Source organism: Microtus pennsylvanicus, chromosome X (genome assembly GCF_037038515.1).
Source record: "Microtus pennsylvanicus isolate mMicPen1 chromosome X, mMicPen1.hap1, whole genome shotgun sequence".
Taxonomy (NCBI): Eukaryota; Metazoa; Chordata; class Mammalia; order Rodentia; family Cricetidae; genus Microtus; species Microtus pennsylvanicus.
The window spans coordinates 102731357-102749133 of record NC_134601.1 but is presented as its reverse complement, the minus strand read 5'-3'; the positions used below and the strand labels follow the sequence as shown (position 1 = coordinate 102749133).

At 33.5% G+C, this 17777-nt stretch overlaps 1 protein-coding gene across 8 annotated transcripts in view; it reads left to right on the top strand.

Annotated features, from left to right (window-relative positions):
* Positions 1 to 17777, top strand: part of Dmd (dystrophin) — a 2313977-nt gene that overhangs the window by 890438 nt on the left and 1405762 nt on the right. For all 8 annotated transcript variants that reach the window (XM_075957213.1, XM_075957212.1, XM_075957218.1 and 5 more), the window contains exons 16-17: positions 6628 to 6807; positions 13905 to 14080. In XM_075957213.1, the coding sequence (XP_075813328.1) occupies positions 6628 to 6807; positions 13905 to 14080 (356 nt within the window). The remainder of the gene's footprint in view (positions 1 to 6627; positions 6808 to 13904; positions 14081 to 17777) is intronic.

Genomic DNA, 17777 nt, shown 5'->3' with positions numbered 1-17777 from the left:
CCTGATAGCAACTCCTCTGATGACTCTCAATGAAATCATTTTAGCAAAATTAATGCTTTCAAAAATGTGTTTCTTAGGTCAACGATTTCAGCATCACTTCAAACTTTGTATTCTTAAAAATAAAATAATTATAAATTCTTTGGATCTTCCCAGGTGTGCTGACTTGTATATGCTACAAGGAAGGGCTAGGGAATCTATACTTTCAGTGAGCATTTTATATGATTCTAATATTCTCTGAAGTGTAGAGACCCTGCAATCAACCAACATACTTCAGTAAAGAAACTGGTGATTGGAATAGAATGGACTGCTTTATATATTTTGATAAATCACTGCAGAAAAAAATAAATGCATTATTCAATCCCTTCAGTATAAGAGAAATTGTGCTAGCATTATACTTGTGTGCACACTCCTGATGAAAAGAGGGTGAAAGTTTCCTGTAGCTTTTGTAATTGTATATCCTGTTTCAAATTCAATTCATCTTCTAACCTTGACCAGGTAGACCTTGTCTGCTCTCATCTTACTGAACAGCATAATCTGTCTCTTTTCTACATTTACTATTGCCTCAACCTGATTTACTTTCGTTGGTTTCCTGCTTGCTTTAAAGGCAGGTCCAGGTGCTGAGCTTTTGTGAAAATGCAATGGTTATTTTCTTTTATTATTCTAGCTTTGTGTAAGCTTTCCAGAGTTTTCTTTTGCTTAAATATTCTAAAAAATTGGCTTGTGTGTGCATATGCACACACGTATGTTAGTATGCATATGTGCATGAATGTGGCACAGCTTGTATGTAGTGACGAAAGAACAACTTTGTGATGTTGGTTCTTTCCTTCTATTTCATGTGGGCTTCTGAGATTGGATTCAGATGTTCGGCTATTCCTGAACAAATGTTCAGGAAGTAATCTATATGTCCCTAGTATTGACAGACTTAGACTTAACTCCCTATTTATATATTTTCTCTTGCTTCGATTTTTTAGAGAAAAATAAACTATAATTATTTAGTGTGTATATATACATTATATTCAAGATTAAAATATCTTGTGAGCCAGGCATGGTGGCTCTTGCTTGCAACACTATCAGATGGGAAAAAGTGATAAGATCACTTCAAGTTCTAGGCTATCATAATTTATTTAGCAAATTATAGGATAGTATGAATTAAGGAGGCCCTGAATATAAAATCCAAATATGGCCACACAGAGAGATAAGTGTAATAATAATACAAATCAAACAATTCACCTCAAGGATACACAGAAGATGATAATTTAATACTTATGATCAAACACATCTGGTATTGCTACATATTTATTTTCACTACAAATACTAATAATTATGAAAGAGTTCTTTCAGAAAGTATAAGGCAATGGAGATAAGACAAGGAGAAGGGAGAGAGAAGGCTTGGAAATACAGAGCAACAAAAAAAGAGGGAGAAGAAATTGAGTCTAAACAACTATTTTGCTACAATCATTTTGTGTGTGTGTTTGGTTTTTCAAGACAGGGTTTCTTTGGAGTTTTGGAGCCCTTGCTGGACCTAGCTCTTGTATACCAGGCTGGTCTTGAACTCACAGAAATCTGCCTGACTCTGCCTGCCAAGTGCTGGGATTAAAGGCGTGTGCCACCACCAATCATTTTTAAAAACTCATATTGGGCTGGTTATATGGCTTAAAAGTTAAAGATTCTACTGCCTAGCCTGAAGATTAATCCTCATGACCTATGTAGTAGAAGGAAAAAAATCATCTCTGCAAATTGTCCTCTGAACTTCCATATGCAATTGGTGGCACATCTTTATACATAGAAACATGTATGAAGAAATGAATAAGTAAAATATTAAATGAAATTTTAAACTCATATCTAAAATCTACTGAATCAAATTCTGTTTAATTTATAGTTTTGTCATATAGATGTAAGTTAAAATTATTGATTACATAAATACAATGTTTTTCCTTTTTTAAGATTATTTTTTAAGTACCAATCCAAATTCCCACTCCCTCCCCTCCTCTCATTCCCTCCACATAACCTTCCACCCCACTGCCATTGAATCATAATAGAGGGTAAGGCACATTGCTTTGTGGAAGGTCCAAGGCCTTCCCTACTACATCTAGGCTGAACAAGTTTTACATCCAAAGAGAATAGGATCCCAAAAAGCTAGTACATGCAGTGGATATAAATCCCAGTACCACTGCCAGTGGCCCCTCAGTGTGCCCCAGTCATACAACTGTCAACCACATTCAGAGGGACTAGTTTGGTCCTGTGTTTGTTCATTCCCAGTCCAGTTGGAGTTGATGAGCTCCCATTAGCTTAGGTAAACTGTTTCAGTGGATGAACCCTTCATGGTCTCGTTGACCTCTTTGCTCATTCCTTCTACTCTCCAACTGTACTTTGGGAGCTCAGTCCAGTGCTCTGATGTGGGACTGTGCCTCTGTTTCCATCTGTTGTTGGGCAAAGGTTCTAATTATATTTAAGATAATCATCAGTCAGAATACAAGGCACGACTAGTTTGGGCACCCTCTCCTCTATTGCTTACGGTCTTAGCTAGGGTTGTCCTTGTGGATTCCTGGGAAGTTTTCTAGAGCCAGGTTTCTTGCTAACCCCATAATGGCTCCCTCAATCAAGATATCTCTTTCCTTGCTCTCATTTCTGTCCTTCCTCCATCTCAACTATCCCATTCCCTCAAATTCTCCTCAACTTTCCCCTTCTCCCCTCCTCTTCTGCTTCTCCCCTTCCTTCTACCCTCTGCCCCCATACTCCCAATTTTGTCAGGAGACCTTATTTGTTTCCAGTTTCCAGGTGGGTCTATATATGTTTTTCTTTGGGTTCACCTTATTACTTGGCTTCTCTAGGATCAGGAGCTGTAGGCTCAATGTCCTTTGTTTATGACTAGTATCCACTTATGAGTGAGTACATATCATATTATTTTGAAGGGTCTGTTTACCTCACGCAGGATAGTGTTTTCTAATTCCATCTATTTGCATGCAAAATTCAAGATATTGTTGTTTTTTACTGCTGAGTAGTACCCTAATGTGTAAATGTACCAAACTTTCTTTATCCATTCTTCAGTTGAAGGGCATCTAGGTTGTTCCCAGGTTCTGGCTATTACAAATAACGCTGCTTGGGAATATACCCAAAAGATGCTCAATCATACTACAAAAGCATTTGTTCAAGTATATTCATAACAAAATTTCTTTGTAATTACTGCTTCAATTTTACCTTTGGTGTTATTTCTGTATTTGTACTTTTAAAAGTGACTTTACTTTGATTTTTGCAATGTTTGCTAAATGCTTTTTATTTGCTTTAATGTTAACCTAGGAATCTTAGTTACATTTAATTAGTCAGAACTACGATGCATTTTTTTCTCAAGGCTTAAGGAAGAATTTTAAGTAGCCATGTGTGTAGGTATAGAAGACGCACCCACTGTTGAAGTTTCCAACAAAGTCTTCTTTAAACATGATTTTCAGATTCCCCTAATAAAATATTTAAATCATTGCATATGTAGCTTTAATAATAGGTGCACCTTCTTTATCTGCACATATAGGCATTAAAAATCTTCCGTAAGCTTTGAAAAAATAAGCCACTGATGTGTATCCTTGCCTCTTATCATTTAAATGTATATGTCACACCTCTTCCAGAAAAAAATTAAAATGAAAAATAAGAACATGCCATGAAAATTAAGAAACAATAGTTTCTTGCACTAAAATAAATACATGACAAAATTTAAGAGAAAACAATGAAAATGAGATTCGTTTCACAAAATAATTGTAAGGATTTACTGTAGAATTTAAATTTGGTTTTCAGTTCTAGGAAGGTAACATAAACTATAGCTTTACAGCTTGAGTATGAATTTACTTAAATTTAATAGAAATGTAATGTGATTTTAGCAAGAAAATTCCTCAAACCTATGTAGGACTACAGTATGACATTGATAGCATTGATATGAATTTAGCTTATATCTCAATTCACATTTCAGATTATAATAATTTTGAATGGAGAAAATAGAAATGATTAAGAAAAAAATAGAAATTAGCTTCACAACTTGTGCCTTTCCAAAATATGGCATAAAGGCTGCATAAAATCCTCCAAGTGAAACAGCTTCTAACAAAAGGGCAAAGTAATTGAAAGAGACACTAGAACATTCTGCACTGCAGAGCTATCAATGCAGGTGGCATGCCAAAATAAGCTGCATAAAATTTCCCTTATAGGGGGTTGTATTGATTACTCTGTGCGCATGACACTTTGGTCTGTGACATTTGGTCCATCTGTTTCATGATAACTTCTTGGGTCATATACAATGTTAGTTATTCCTAAATAACCCTGTATTTGATTTAGAAAGATATCACAGTTTGGTGTATAGTTATGGTACTTGCTACTGCCAGAAGAAATTGAGCTGTAGAAAGACTGTAAAATGACTTTATCGTTCTTTCTCCTTTTCTATGTTTACAAACACAGACAGAGACTAGCATTTGATTACAGAAAATTTTACTCCTCTATGTGAAGGGTGACCTTAGTAGATAATCTACTGATTTCACACTTTGTTTATCTATTCCAAAGAAACCTGAAGGCAGGTATAACCTTTTGCATCAGTTTTGAAACAATGAAAAATGTAACAATTGCTTAATATAACACAGAAGTAGCTAGAAAAGAAGCAAAGACATTCTGAAGGATTTGATTCATATTCAGTGACTTAAGCTCTTTATTTAATCGGGCTAATTAAATAGTTTAGAAGACAGCAACTCAAGAACTGAGAATTGGATACAGTGGTAGAGCACATGCCTAACATAAATAAGAAATGTGTGTTTAATTCCCAGGGCCACCTACACAGGAAGAAAAAAAAGCAAATAATCGCACAAATAGCCACCCTTATTTGAATAATGGTTACAAACAAACATTAAATTTAGGAAACTGTAGAACAACATATTTCTATTAATGGATAAATACTGTTAAAATTGTGATAAAATAAAAAAAAAGAACAAAAAAAACAATACTTCAGTTTTGGCTGAAAGAACATGGCGTTTCCAAGTTAAAGAGCCCCTTAAGCATTCACATTTTGTCCTCGCAACAATGACCCTGACAAATGATGGCATTCATTTGAATTTGATTAGAAATTAAGAAATTTGCCAATGTCGAAGAGCCATGTATCTTCAAACGTTAAAAAAATAAAGAAGAGTGTACACATGAATTTTATTCTGGGGTGACTGTTTTTTCATTTGGCATTCCTTCAAATATGTTAAAGTGAACTTTTAGGTTTTTTTTTTTTAAATCTATATCTGACGTTTTGGTTTTAGTCTTCAGATTTCTAAGAGAGTCTATGTAGATTGTGTTTTTCTACCTGGAGTTGTATCTACCTTGACACTGTGCAGCTGAATTTACATTTTCTCAGCTATTCAAAGGGGCAAAGAAAGGCTTGCAAATGTGATTGGATTATAGTATTTCTTTTAGTACAAGGAAGAGGTTATTTGACTTACTGTTCCAGAGGGCTAAGAGCACAGCATAGTGAGGAAGCATGGCAGCAAACAGGAGTCATGGCACCTAGAGCAAGGAAGGAGCTCTCACATTCTCAAACCCAAAAACAAAGAGAGAAAACTGAATGTGGTGTGAGGCTTCTCCAGTTACATACTTTTGCAAACAATGCCATACGTTCTAAACCTCCTCAACAGTGCCATTGGCTAGGGACCAAGTGTTGGAATACCTCAGTCTGTAGAGGACATTTCTCATTCAAATTGCCACATTCCACTCCTTGATCCCCATAGGTGTGCAGCTATATCAGAATGCAAATTGTGTTGATGTAACTTTAAAAGTCTCCACAGTATTTCACAATTTCAACGTTGTTTAAAGGCCCATTGTCTCTTCTGAGACTCAGGCAATCATTTATTTTATTTTATTTTACTTTATTTTATTTCATTTTTTAAAGGGTTTTTCAAGACAGGGTTTCTCTGTAGCTTTGGAGCTTGTCCTGGAACTAGCTCTTGTAGACCAGGCTGGCCTCGAGCTCACAGAAACCGGCCTGCCTCTGCCTACCCAGTGTTGGGATTAAAGGCATATGCCACCACTGCCCGTATTTTTTTTTCAGGCATTCATTTAATTGTAATCTCCTGTAAAATAAAAAGTGCAAATCACATACTTCCAACATATAGTAGCATAGAATGTACTTTATCATTCCAATGGGGTAAATGGGTACATACTAAAGAAATACTGGACCCACACACTGAGACAATGGGGATGTTTTATCGGGAACTCACCAAGGCCAGCTGGCCTGGGTCTGAAAAGGCCTGGGATAAAACCGGACTCGCTGAACATAGCAGACAATGAGGACTACTGAGAACTCAAGAACAATGGCAATGGGTTTTTGATCCTACTGCACGTACTGGCTTTGGGGGAGCCTAGGCAGTTTGGATGCTCACCTTACTAGACCTGGATGGAGGTGGGTGGTCCTTGGACTTCCCACAGGGCAGGGAACCCTGATTGCTCTTTGGGCTGATGAGGGAGGGGGACTTGATTGGGGGAGTTGGAGGGAAATGGGAGGCGGTGGCGGGGAAGAGACAGAAATCTTTAATAAATAAATAATAACATGAAGAAAAAAAAAAGAAATACTGGACCAAAGCAAGACCCGAATAAGACCCATGATTGTTCTTGTTTTAACAGGTGTTGAAAATAGATCTAGAAAAGAAAAGGCAAACCATGGAAAAACTCAGTTCCCTCAACGAAGATCTCCTTTCAGCACTGAAAAATAAGTCAGTGACTCAAAAGATGGAAATCTGGATGGAAAACTTTGCACAACGTTGGGATAATTTAGCACAAAAACTAGAAAAGAGTTCAGCACAAGTAAGTGATGTTAAGTATTATATTATAAATTATATTGGAGATATTTGAGAAGTACATTAAGAAAAAAATATTTTGATTCCCTCAATATATGTCATGAGTTTAGTTCTTTTCAATTCTTCAGTTGAATTTAAAACGTGGTTAACTTGTGTATAGTGTCATTGGAGAATTGGGGAGAGGGAGATGTATGTGTGCCAAGTGGATAATTTTATCGCTGTCCTACTGGTTCCCTGGGAATGGAAAACTGAATGCTGGCATAATGAAACAACACATTTGGGAAATGTATCGTCACTGTCCACTGTGGCATTGCTTTGGCTAAGTTACACATTTTTAGATAGAAAAATAAGGAAGTCACAGTAACATTGTATTATGAGTTTAAGTTGTGAGTTTCCACTATTGTAATTTTTTTTTTTTTTGGATTTTTCGAGACAGGGTTTCTCCGTAGTTTTTTTGTTTTTTTTTTTTTGTTTGTTTGTTTCTTGTTTTTTTTTGTTCCTGTCCTGGAACTAGCTCTTGTAGACCAGGCTATTGTGATATTTTTAAGGAAATATTGGTATTTTGAAAATTCTAAGATAATAGTATAATTGGTTGATATTCAAAAATATGTACGATAATATTTAACATAATCTTTTCCATTACATTTCAGCATAAAATTTCTTGATAATTGATCACAACTTATACCTCATTATATCATGTATATACCATTATTAAAATAATGACTAACCTTAATAGATTTTAGGCAGGTATTTCTTCTAGTGCGAGTTAAGTACAGAGAATTTGTCTTCCTGAGACTTGATAACTGATATGCAGAAACTACAAATATTTTTTGAAAGATGACAAAAATAATTAAGATACTGTATCCAAAAGTATAATTGAAGAAAATTATCAACCCACTTTCATGATTTTAAGTTACACTTAACATCTTCCTTTCAAATTGAAATTCATATTTAAAATATAAAAGGAGTGAATATATAAATATAATTTTTCATGTTATTAAAAATAAACATTTCATTTGTCTTCCATAAAATAAATTAGGTGAATAGTCATAATTTTATTACTAATTCTTTTATTGTATATGACCTGCCTATGGATGTTTTGCAATATTGTAGGTTTCTGAGAACATGAAGTATTAGTAAATTTGAAAAGTTTTAATTCAGAAATACTGTCATTCCTATATGTTCTCATTGGTTTCATAAACCATTATAGCAAAAACTCTTAGATACAGTATTGTAAAGGTCAGTATTATTTGATAAAACTGGGTGGAAAGATACAATTTTCACAAACACATTTTTAGAAGCATAACTTTGCCAAGAATTTTTGATGTGTCCTATAACAACAATATGCCTAAAGCTGTTCATGTATTTCTGTTTTTGTTTTTCCTCAAGAACTTTTCCAAAATCATGTAATCACAGAGTCAACTCATGTTAAACTTGATAAAAAAAAAGCAGTATAGGAAAATAGAATGCTTTCTGTTCCCAAACATTGCAAGGATAGTTACTATTTGTTGCATGAATACTTAAAATGGGAAAGGAAGGAAGAAGAAACATACCATTGATTGACTTCTGTGAAAACACCAATGATTACGTCTTTAATTAATGCTTTTACAAATGTGCATGCTGAGATAGGAACAGTTGGTATTCTAATGCCATGACCCTAATAAATATATTGTTATCTTTATTTTAATTATGAAATATGATTTGCATTTATGTATAATTAATAAAGGAAATTAAATATAATTTAACTGATTTGAATCATCATCATAGCCATTTATCTAAAATCATATATTTTGGATAAGATAAGCGAGGTGTCTGCTTTGTAATTAATATGGTAGAATATATTAAAAGTTGAGTATGTGATAATTTGATATAGGAGCATCTGTCTTGTTAAATTCAAAAGCTTCCAGTCTTTATTTTTTAGCAAGGTAACTTTCTCCTTCAGAAAACGAAGAATGCTATGACTCATAAATTTTGAGATCACAGTTTTTTATTTCTGCACAGCTAATGACCATTTTTGAGATAATTTCAACTAAGAGCATATATAGCCTAAAAATAACACTAGAACATTTGTAATTCACCTGTCCTCTAGCATAAAAGTTGATGTCTATGCTGTATATGTTTGTACCTGAATTCAAGATTTAGACTGAGTTAATTTTTGCAATTCTCCCAAAGAGAGAAAGTGTATATATATATATATATATATATATATATATATATATATATATATATATCTCCAGTGTTATTTTATGTTTTTTATTACCAATTTAGAACTTCTAATGATCACATAAGTATCACAAATCATGAGTATACATGAGCTATCTTTTCCAGCGCACCCACAATACAAATGAGAAGATCATGGCTATAAGATGGATTATTGGTACGGAGTGCATAATGCTCCTAGAGAGTCCCCATGTGCGGTTTCCATCACCAACATCAGGAAGCTCTAATCCCCTATAGACATGTGGATACAAGTGATGAAGTTAGGGTTGGCTAGTTACTCCCTTTCTTAGGGATTTTAATCAAAAATAATTAATGATTATTAATTTTGACAACACTTTTAATGATTCCAGAATGTTATCCAAAACTAACAATCCAATTGACAAATTAAAGAATATGTAAATATTTTACCATAAAGATCAGTACAATTAAATTAATTCAGTTACTTCACTTGTTTAAGGATTCCACCTTACTTAAATGTGTAGATTAGCCACTCTGAATTTTAGTGAATCTTTTGGCTAATTCTGTAGATTAAAGATTTTCTTAGACAAATGTGAAGTTGGGCATCAAGCTACTCTGAAAATTAAGTATCATTTTGATACCACCAAAGAAAGTAGGAATTTGGCAAGGATTTGTATGTAAGAATGTAACTCAGTCTTGAGCTGTCCTTTATTTACCTACAGTCATTGGAAATACTATAAGCAGTGATATTTGATTCAGTGAGGCTGAGTTGAAAAGTGTAATATCTTTATTATTTACAAAAAGAGAATATAAGCCGAATTGATCTCTATAGTAACCTTTTTGTCTCTAATGTCTGTTGAATCTGCCTTTTTGCTTGAAATTATGTATAAGTCTATGAATTAGTGAAGCAATTTCCAAATTATCTCATCTACATGAGTACCAAAGGCAGATGGAAATAAAGATAAAAATAAAATTTCCATTCTATTTAAGTTAGATTGACTTCTGTCATTAATATACTTTAATTACCATGAACATATCTTCAAAATAATTGCCATCTATAGTATCCATTTTTTGCCTACTAAAAATAAGTGAAATGGCACGTAAATAAATGGTTCTTAGCTATATGCTTCAGCATCACTAATTATAAAACGTTTCCTCAATTCCATCTCAAATGGTACATAGTTGAAATTCCGGTAAATCCGAAAATATAAATACCATTGCTTTTCAAACTTTGCAGGTGCTGCTAACACAATTGCTCAGATTCTATATATAATATGAATCCAGAAGTCACGGTGTATGTTTTCCCTCTGAAATATTTTTGTCCTGAAGGCAAATTAAAGTGAAGATCAAAATATATAAAACTGGAGAGACAACTTCATAGAAAGAACCCTCTTAATTATATTATGCAATAATTTATTTCAAAGTCAAGAATGATTTCTTTCATGATGTCCTTTGAGTATTTGGATTCTAATTGTTCTAATAGTCCCAGTGTCAGTTCCTATTCAGGAAGTTTTGTTACCTTATTATTTGTGACCAAACAGAAAAGTAGTTAATATTAAAAATAAATTTAGTCGCTCAACTACTGTTGGTACTTACTGTTGGCTCCCCTTACCTATGGTAGTTGCTCAGTATACATTCATAAGACAGAGAATTTTAGATCCTTATCTTGGAACCAAAATAAATTCATAAGTTAAACTATTGATTGAGGAAAATCTAGCTTTATAATATGTCAAATAAAATGTGCTTTACTGCTGTATGTTTAGTATGTGGATAATCTTGCATAGTTATATTTTTCATGCAGAACTCATCTTATTTCACAAATATTATTGTGATTAACACATTGCTTGATACAGTATAAAATATTGAAGATTGTGATTCAATTTTACTCATTTAAAAATTCCTATAGGGGATACATATTTGATAAGTATTGAATTTATTTAAAATATTATGGCATATCTACTAAATGGCATATAATTTTAGATTGCTTTAATTGAATATGGTGTCAAAAACCAGGAAGTCTTAGTTTTGGCACATCAACCATATCCTAGTTTAAACAACTCCTAGTTTAAACAAATCCCTGACATTTCAGACCTTTAAAACGGGACTCAATAGGGTCATGCTTATTGGGTTTTTATCTTTAAAATTGTTGATTTGAAACAATACCCATATTGTCCTATGTTTGTTCAGAGTTCAAAGAAAATTTGACCTGGAAAAGTCATAATAAAATTGTATTCCTTTAGGAGTTAAGAAATTCTTAATAAATTGGAAGTTTTGCTGCCAAACTAAGGCAAAAGTCTTCCATTTCTGGGAGAACAACTCCTATAGTAAGCATGGCATTAGATTAAATGACTTCCATATTCTCTATCCTGTCTGTATTATACTGATTCTGTTGAATAATTAAGCATTTACATGCAATTACTCAGAGCCATGGAAGAATTTAGTATATGACTAATTGTTTTATGGTCTGATTACATAGAGTAGGTTTAGAAAGTCATTACTAATTTGTTATATATAATGAATTCTGTCCTCTTTTTTTCAGGGTCAATGTGTGGTTGTTTCCTTATATCTTTGCCCCAAGGAAAATGAAATAGCATTGCCAATCTTGATGTTGTAGTTAAGATATTATATAGTCATCTTAATTCTGTATTTACTACTGTTAAGCATGTCTTTCTGCATTTCTTCATGGCTGTGTATATTCTTTTTATTATTGAAAGTAGATTCTTCTCTCATACAATAAATTCCAACCACAGGTTTTTCTCCCTCAAATCCTTCTAGCTCCCTGCCACCTCCCCTCACCATCAGCTCCACTTCCCCTCCATTTTCTTTTCACAAAAGATCAGGCATCCAAGAAATTTCAGCTAAACGGCACAAAACGCTATACAATAAGATGGGTTGCCTTGACTGTGTGTATCTTTAAAATGCAATGTCACCGTTAATCGTATTGCTGCAATCATGTTGTTTTAAACCCGTATATACAAGGTTTTAATTTTATAACAAGAATTAATAAGAAGATATTAACATACCTGAAAGTCATCTACATAGTCAAATACCTCATACTAAAATATTCCATATGATATAACCTTGAAAGATATTCTTTGTATTTATATTTTCATATTGTCTGTAATCAGAGCACCTAGAAACACACTTCTCAGAAAAATTCTCTTATAGCAGTTAGTTATTATATGTAAAGTAATCTTTCCTTGTGACTTAAAAATGTCACAGTAAAAAATTCTAAAAGAATTACATTTAAGAATAAAGACAAACTTAAACTGTTCATTTAATATTTTTTGTGTTAGATGCAATTATATTTCAGTTTATATTATAAGCCACTTTAAAACTGTTACCTTTTGTTTTAATCTTAATATAACCTGTCATTGGAATAAGTAATTAAACTTGTTCATAGCTCTGTGATTGATTCTGTATAATGAATTTATGAAACGCTCAGAAAAGATAAAAGATAATTTGTATTTGGCACATGTTGGAGATCAGTATCTGTTGGCTTACATTGGATATTTTGTTGTGGTGGTAGTTGTATGCTTCCTTGGTTTCCATAAAGAATTTTCTGATATAGAAGGCTTCAACAAGTCTGAAGTTGTTGTTTGTCCAAGGGCTAGTGTTTTAAATGTGTGTAAATGAACCAATTTTTACAGATGATAACTTGTTGTATGATTTTTTTTTTGAGACCACTTTGGAAGATAAAATAAATACCCGACTCTTCCCATGTTTTTCCGATGAAAGAATTGGTCAAAACTTAGTCAGGGATGGACGGTACACTTAACATTTCTCATATTTCTTAGGAAGTGCAGGAATGTCCAAAACCAGTTCTTGCTAGCCAAATACCTGTTCTTCTGTTTTTAGCAGCACAAAAACAAACACACAAGAACTAGTACTGGCTTTCTTTGGCCTTTGTGGAAATAAATCTTCCAAATAAATTGATTGCAGAAGGGCTGTAATTAATGTGCCAGAGGTAACTTATGGTCATAATAAACTGAACACTGTGGGGAAGATAAAAGGAGAAGTTAAAAGGAAGGAATATGTCATTTTGTACAACTTGTCTATCTGATATTATTTTGCATGCAGAGCTGACAACTGTCATTATGTGTATCACATATTATGGTGGGCCAAATTTTTGAATTATGTCTCTCTAAAAACGTCTGATCTGAAGGACAGTGTAATCCTAAAATAAAAGGCTCTAATGATAAATTCAGTAACTCATGTGTTTGAACATTTTCAGCAACTTATACACAGAGGATTTAAACTTAAACTTTTGAATATCATGAAATGCAAAGATACTTATAGATTAGTAAGTACTATATATTAGCATTTTACTGAAAGTATAAAAGATGCCACTTTTATTAAATAGCATTTTATTCCAAAGTTCAACTGACTATTTTTAAATTTGTACTGAATAAAATATTCATGGTGAAATGAAAGTTGCATTTTAAACTGTTTTTAATATAATTATTTCTTTTTATGGGGTTGTGTTCATTCAAGTGCTCTTTTATCTGAAATAATTAGAAAACTATTGACATCCATATACAATATTCCTGGTGTTAGTAATTGTGCCAAGATACTCTAGTCAAATATATCTGAATGTTGTAAACACTATAATCAGCAAAGTCTTAGTGATATAGTGGCATCCTAATTCTTCGTCTTTGTTCCTTTACTTTCTAAAGTTTTTCCAATATACTCAAGAGTCATTTTTTTACTTCTGATTTTGAGATTCCCTAACTTCTCTGTTTCAGTCATCATTGCTTAAGTCAGATAAAATGATTTGATTCTGGTGTAATATGGAGTTATTTGGATCTAAAGGTCAATCTACGAACAAGCAGGAACAGTTTCTCATTATTTTCCTTCACTACTCCAAGCAGTCTTTACCAAAGTCTTTTGAGCGGTGTCTGACCTCTGTTTCAATATTTCTCACAGATTTCACAGGCTGTCACCACCACTCAGCCATCACTAACACAGACAACTGTAATGGAAACAGTAACTATGGTGACCACAAGGGAACAAATCCTGGTAAAACATGCCCAAGAGGAACTTCCACCACCACCCCCTCAAAAAAAGAGGCAGATTACTGTGGATTCTGAAATTAGGAAAAGGTAAGAACATCTTATTCATGACTTTATTCGCAGATGAAATCTCAGTTTTAAGCAGGAAAGCTCATTTACATTGAGTCATGTTTTATATTTGCCTCATATCTTCCAAAGCTTTTTACAAATACTTTTTTTACAAAGTATTTTGTAATGACAATTAAATATTTAGTAAAGCAATGAGACAAGTTTTTAAATGTATTCAAGAAATCATTTTGTCAATAACTGACGGCTTAATGGAAATGCTGTTTTCTGGATCGAAGGAAGAAACAAGTAATGAATAGCCGTGACACATTTTAAAACTGAAAATGTCCAGCTTTGCTTTGTGTCGTCATAAAAGGCCTGTTTGTTCAGGTGTTAGTTTTGCATCAAATGACTTTCTTCTAGTAATGGGAATTGTAATTTCATGAAGAAGTACACCTCTAATAGGCGAACTCCATTCTGCTGCTTTATGAGAGCATACATAATGTATCAATCTGCACATCCTAAATCAGAAGTAATTAGGAACAGATTTTCTGTTCTTTGATATTTATAAAGTCTTATCTTGAAGGTGTTGGAATTTTAACTGATCTTTTTGTGAGTAATCTTAAGTACACATTGCAGATAAGTTAGGTATTATGTAAATCAGTGGATGTATTAAAATCATGGCAATAAAATTTCATAAATGCAGAACTAGCATGAAAATCATAAAATAGTACAATTTCCATACTATATCCATTATTGTAATTTTAAGATTAAGAAATCTCCTTGCAATATGCCTTGTGTTTCTACGTAGCATATGCTCAGGAATGTATAGAACACTTCCCTTTAGAATTTGCATATACCAGAATATAGATGTATGGGAAGAATATATACCTAAAAATAATACATCAAATGTTCTTAGCAAAGGAGAAGGAACACCTAGAAAAGATATCTGAATGCATCATAAGGTACATTTTATTCATTCATTCATTAATTCATTCATGACTTATAATCTGATTTGAAAATTCCAAACTGAATTTTGGGCTTCTTCATCTTGAAAATGTCAATTTTTTTTCTGAGCTAATTGTCTAGTTCAAATATGTAAGGCCGTAGGCAACAACAAACCTACTGCTATTTTCTTTGTTAGTTATGAACTAAAAATTAGCATTTTTCATATTTTTTAGCTTTGTGTATATATGTGTATGCTATTTGTCTATATGGGTGTGTGGAGATTGCACACATTTTTGTGTGAGCATGGACATGTGCATACCACAGTGTGTGTATTGATATTAGAGGACAACATTGGTGTCAAGTTCTCAAATTCCACTCTTTGAAGTAGGTTTTTGTTTTCCTAACTGTTTCTGTGGTTGTTGTTGCCATTGTTCACCACTCCTTAGGTAACTGAAATGTTAGGTTCTAGGGATTCTCCTCTCACTGATTCTGATCTCTCATTAGGAGCACTGGGATTACATATATACATTATTATACCCACATTTTATATCTCCCATGGGGACTTGAATTCTAGTGCCCAGACTTCCATGGCTTATACACTGAGCCATTTCTCCATCCCTGATATTATATTTTAATTGGTTAAAATATTCAGAAGAATAATATGTCATGACTTACAATTATATAAAATTCAAATTTCAGGGACTTCATTTATAACAGACCCAATTATTCAAACATTTATCATCTATGACTTCTCTCACACGACAAAGACAGGCTTTAAAAATATAGCTATAACTCTATGACTCCTTACAAAACCAATCTTGAAGGCATAAGTCACAAACAATGCCACACCAGTTTGGAATTATGATTAATAGGGTGGTATTTATTTAAAGGGGAAAAACTTACAGATAACCGTCCCAGACAACAGCTCTCTGCACAATCAGGAAGAAGTCCAGTTGCCTGAATGGAGCAGGAAGCAAAGAGAGCAAGAAGGGAAGTAGCCGCTTTTTTAAAGGGAGAGAGACCACGCCCCAATGGGCTGGTATCTCGGTGGCTATTGGCTGGAGGAGCAGAAGGACCTCCCACAACACTATCTGACACATCAGAAAAAAATGTCTGCTGATCTTTGGTCCAGTCAAATGGTTTGCAAATTTTGAATAACCGAATGCCCATTTAGGCAGCAAAATCCACAGTATCATCATTACAGTGGTGGAAATGTCACTATTTACTGATAGAGTGGAAAAAATAATTACACAAATAAATCAGTAAGTCACTTAATTTGCATTCAAATTTTCCTAATAGTACTCCCACTAATTTCCTTAATGTAATATTAAATATTTACCTGTAGCTGATGCTTAGTAGGCTCATCATTTATGGGCATATGCTTCTCATCCCTCAAAATGTCTTCAGAAACACCCTTATACAAAAAGCAGCAAAGTGGATTGATCCATATCAATCTGTCTTCAAAGATTTATTTCCAGCCCTTATTTTGAGATTGTATTTGGTTTTAAAATATGTTTCAATTCTTTGGTTTCAGGAAAGAATGGATAGTGGCTAAGAAACTGTTCACCTAAATTCCATTTTGATCATGTCATTGTAATTTACTAGGATGAAAGGATAAATTAGAAACATACAGATAGTTTAAATACAACCTAGCTTAGTACTTATTAGGGATTTTATTGTATGTTTAAAGCAATCTTCTACACTCTAAATGAATAACATTAATTCTTCCTATAACTTGCCAAGATAGCTATAGGTATTATTAGTATTATCCATAGCATCAGACACCCTGGGCTAGGATTTCGACATGGACTGCATAATAAAATATCTCCTTAGTATATGTAGGACTAAGTTGATATTATGTCATGGTTTGCCTAAAGCTGTCTAATTATACCTGATTTCCCAGCATAATTATGATTAGTACAAGCATGCACTTTTCAGGTGTCCTGCTTTAAGAACATAGTTATATAGACAGACTTATAGGATTCTACAGTGATGAGTTTAAACTGAACAAAAGGAGCAAAAGAAGAAGCATTTTGAATTCATTAAGTTAAGTAATTGATAAATGTTTACTGTATGAAATACAGAAATTCCATGAAATTATGGCTGAAAACTTCTTGTTAGTGTGTGAGTCTCTTTCATTCTATATTTGAAACAATCACATATCACTGTGAACTTTGTACTTCTGTTCTCTTACTCCCTTTCTTCTTTAAAAATAAAGTCCTTCTTCCACATCCATGATTAACTATAATCCATCCACTGCCACTCTCCACATGATATGTTTTCTTTTTTGCCTAATGCCTATGAGAGTATTTTGGAAACCAAATCCTTTTGCCTTTGTGATTTATCTCAATTGTTCTCTGTCATGGATTTGGAGTCGTATGAATTAATGACTACTGAGTCCTGTTACTCCATATATGACCTCTTCCCTAGGATACAACTTTTTAAAAGCAATGCTGTGATGTGGTATTTCAGCATCTGAATTCATCCAGTGCCTCAATTTTCATTTTTATTGTTCCCAATTACATTGCTCACATATTTTAGTTGTAGTGCATGGCCTGTATGTCCAAATGAGTAACTAATATTGTAAACAAGTTTGCTGAGGTTTGAGAACCTTCATCCAGATGGAAGCAGATACAGAGATCCACAGCTAAGCACTGGACCAAACTCCTGAAGTCCAGTCATAGAGAAGGAGGAGTGATAATATTAGCAAAGAGCTCAAGACCATGATGGGGATACACACAGAGATAGTCGAGCTGAGCTAGCTCACTGACCCCAGACTCACAGCTGGAAAACC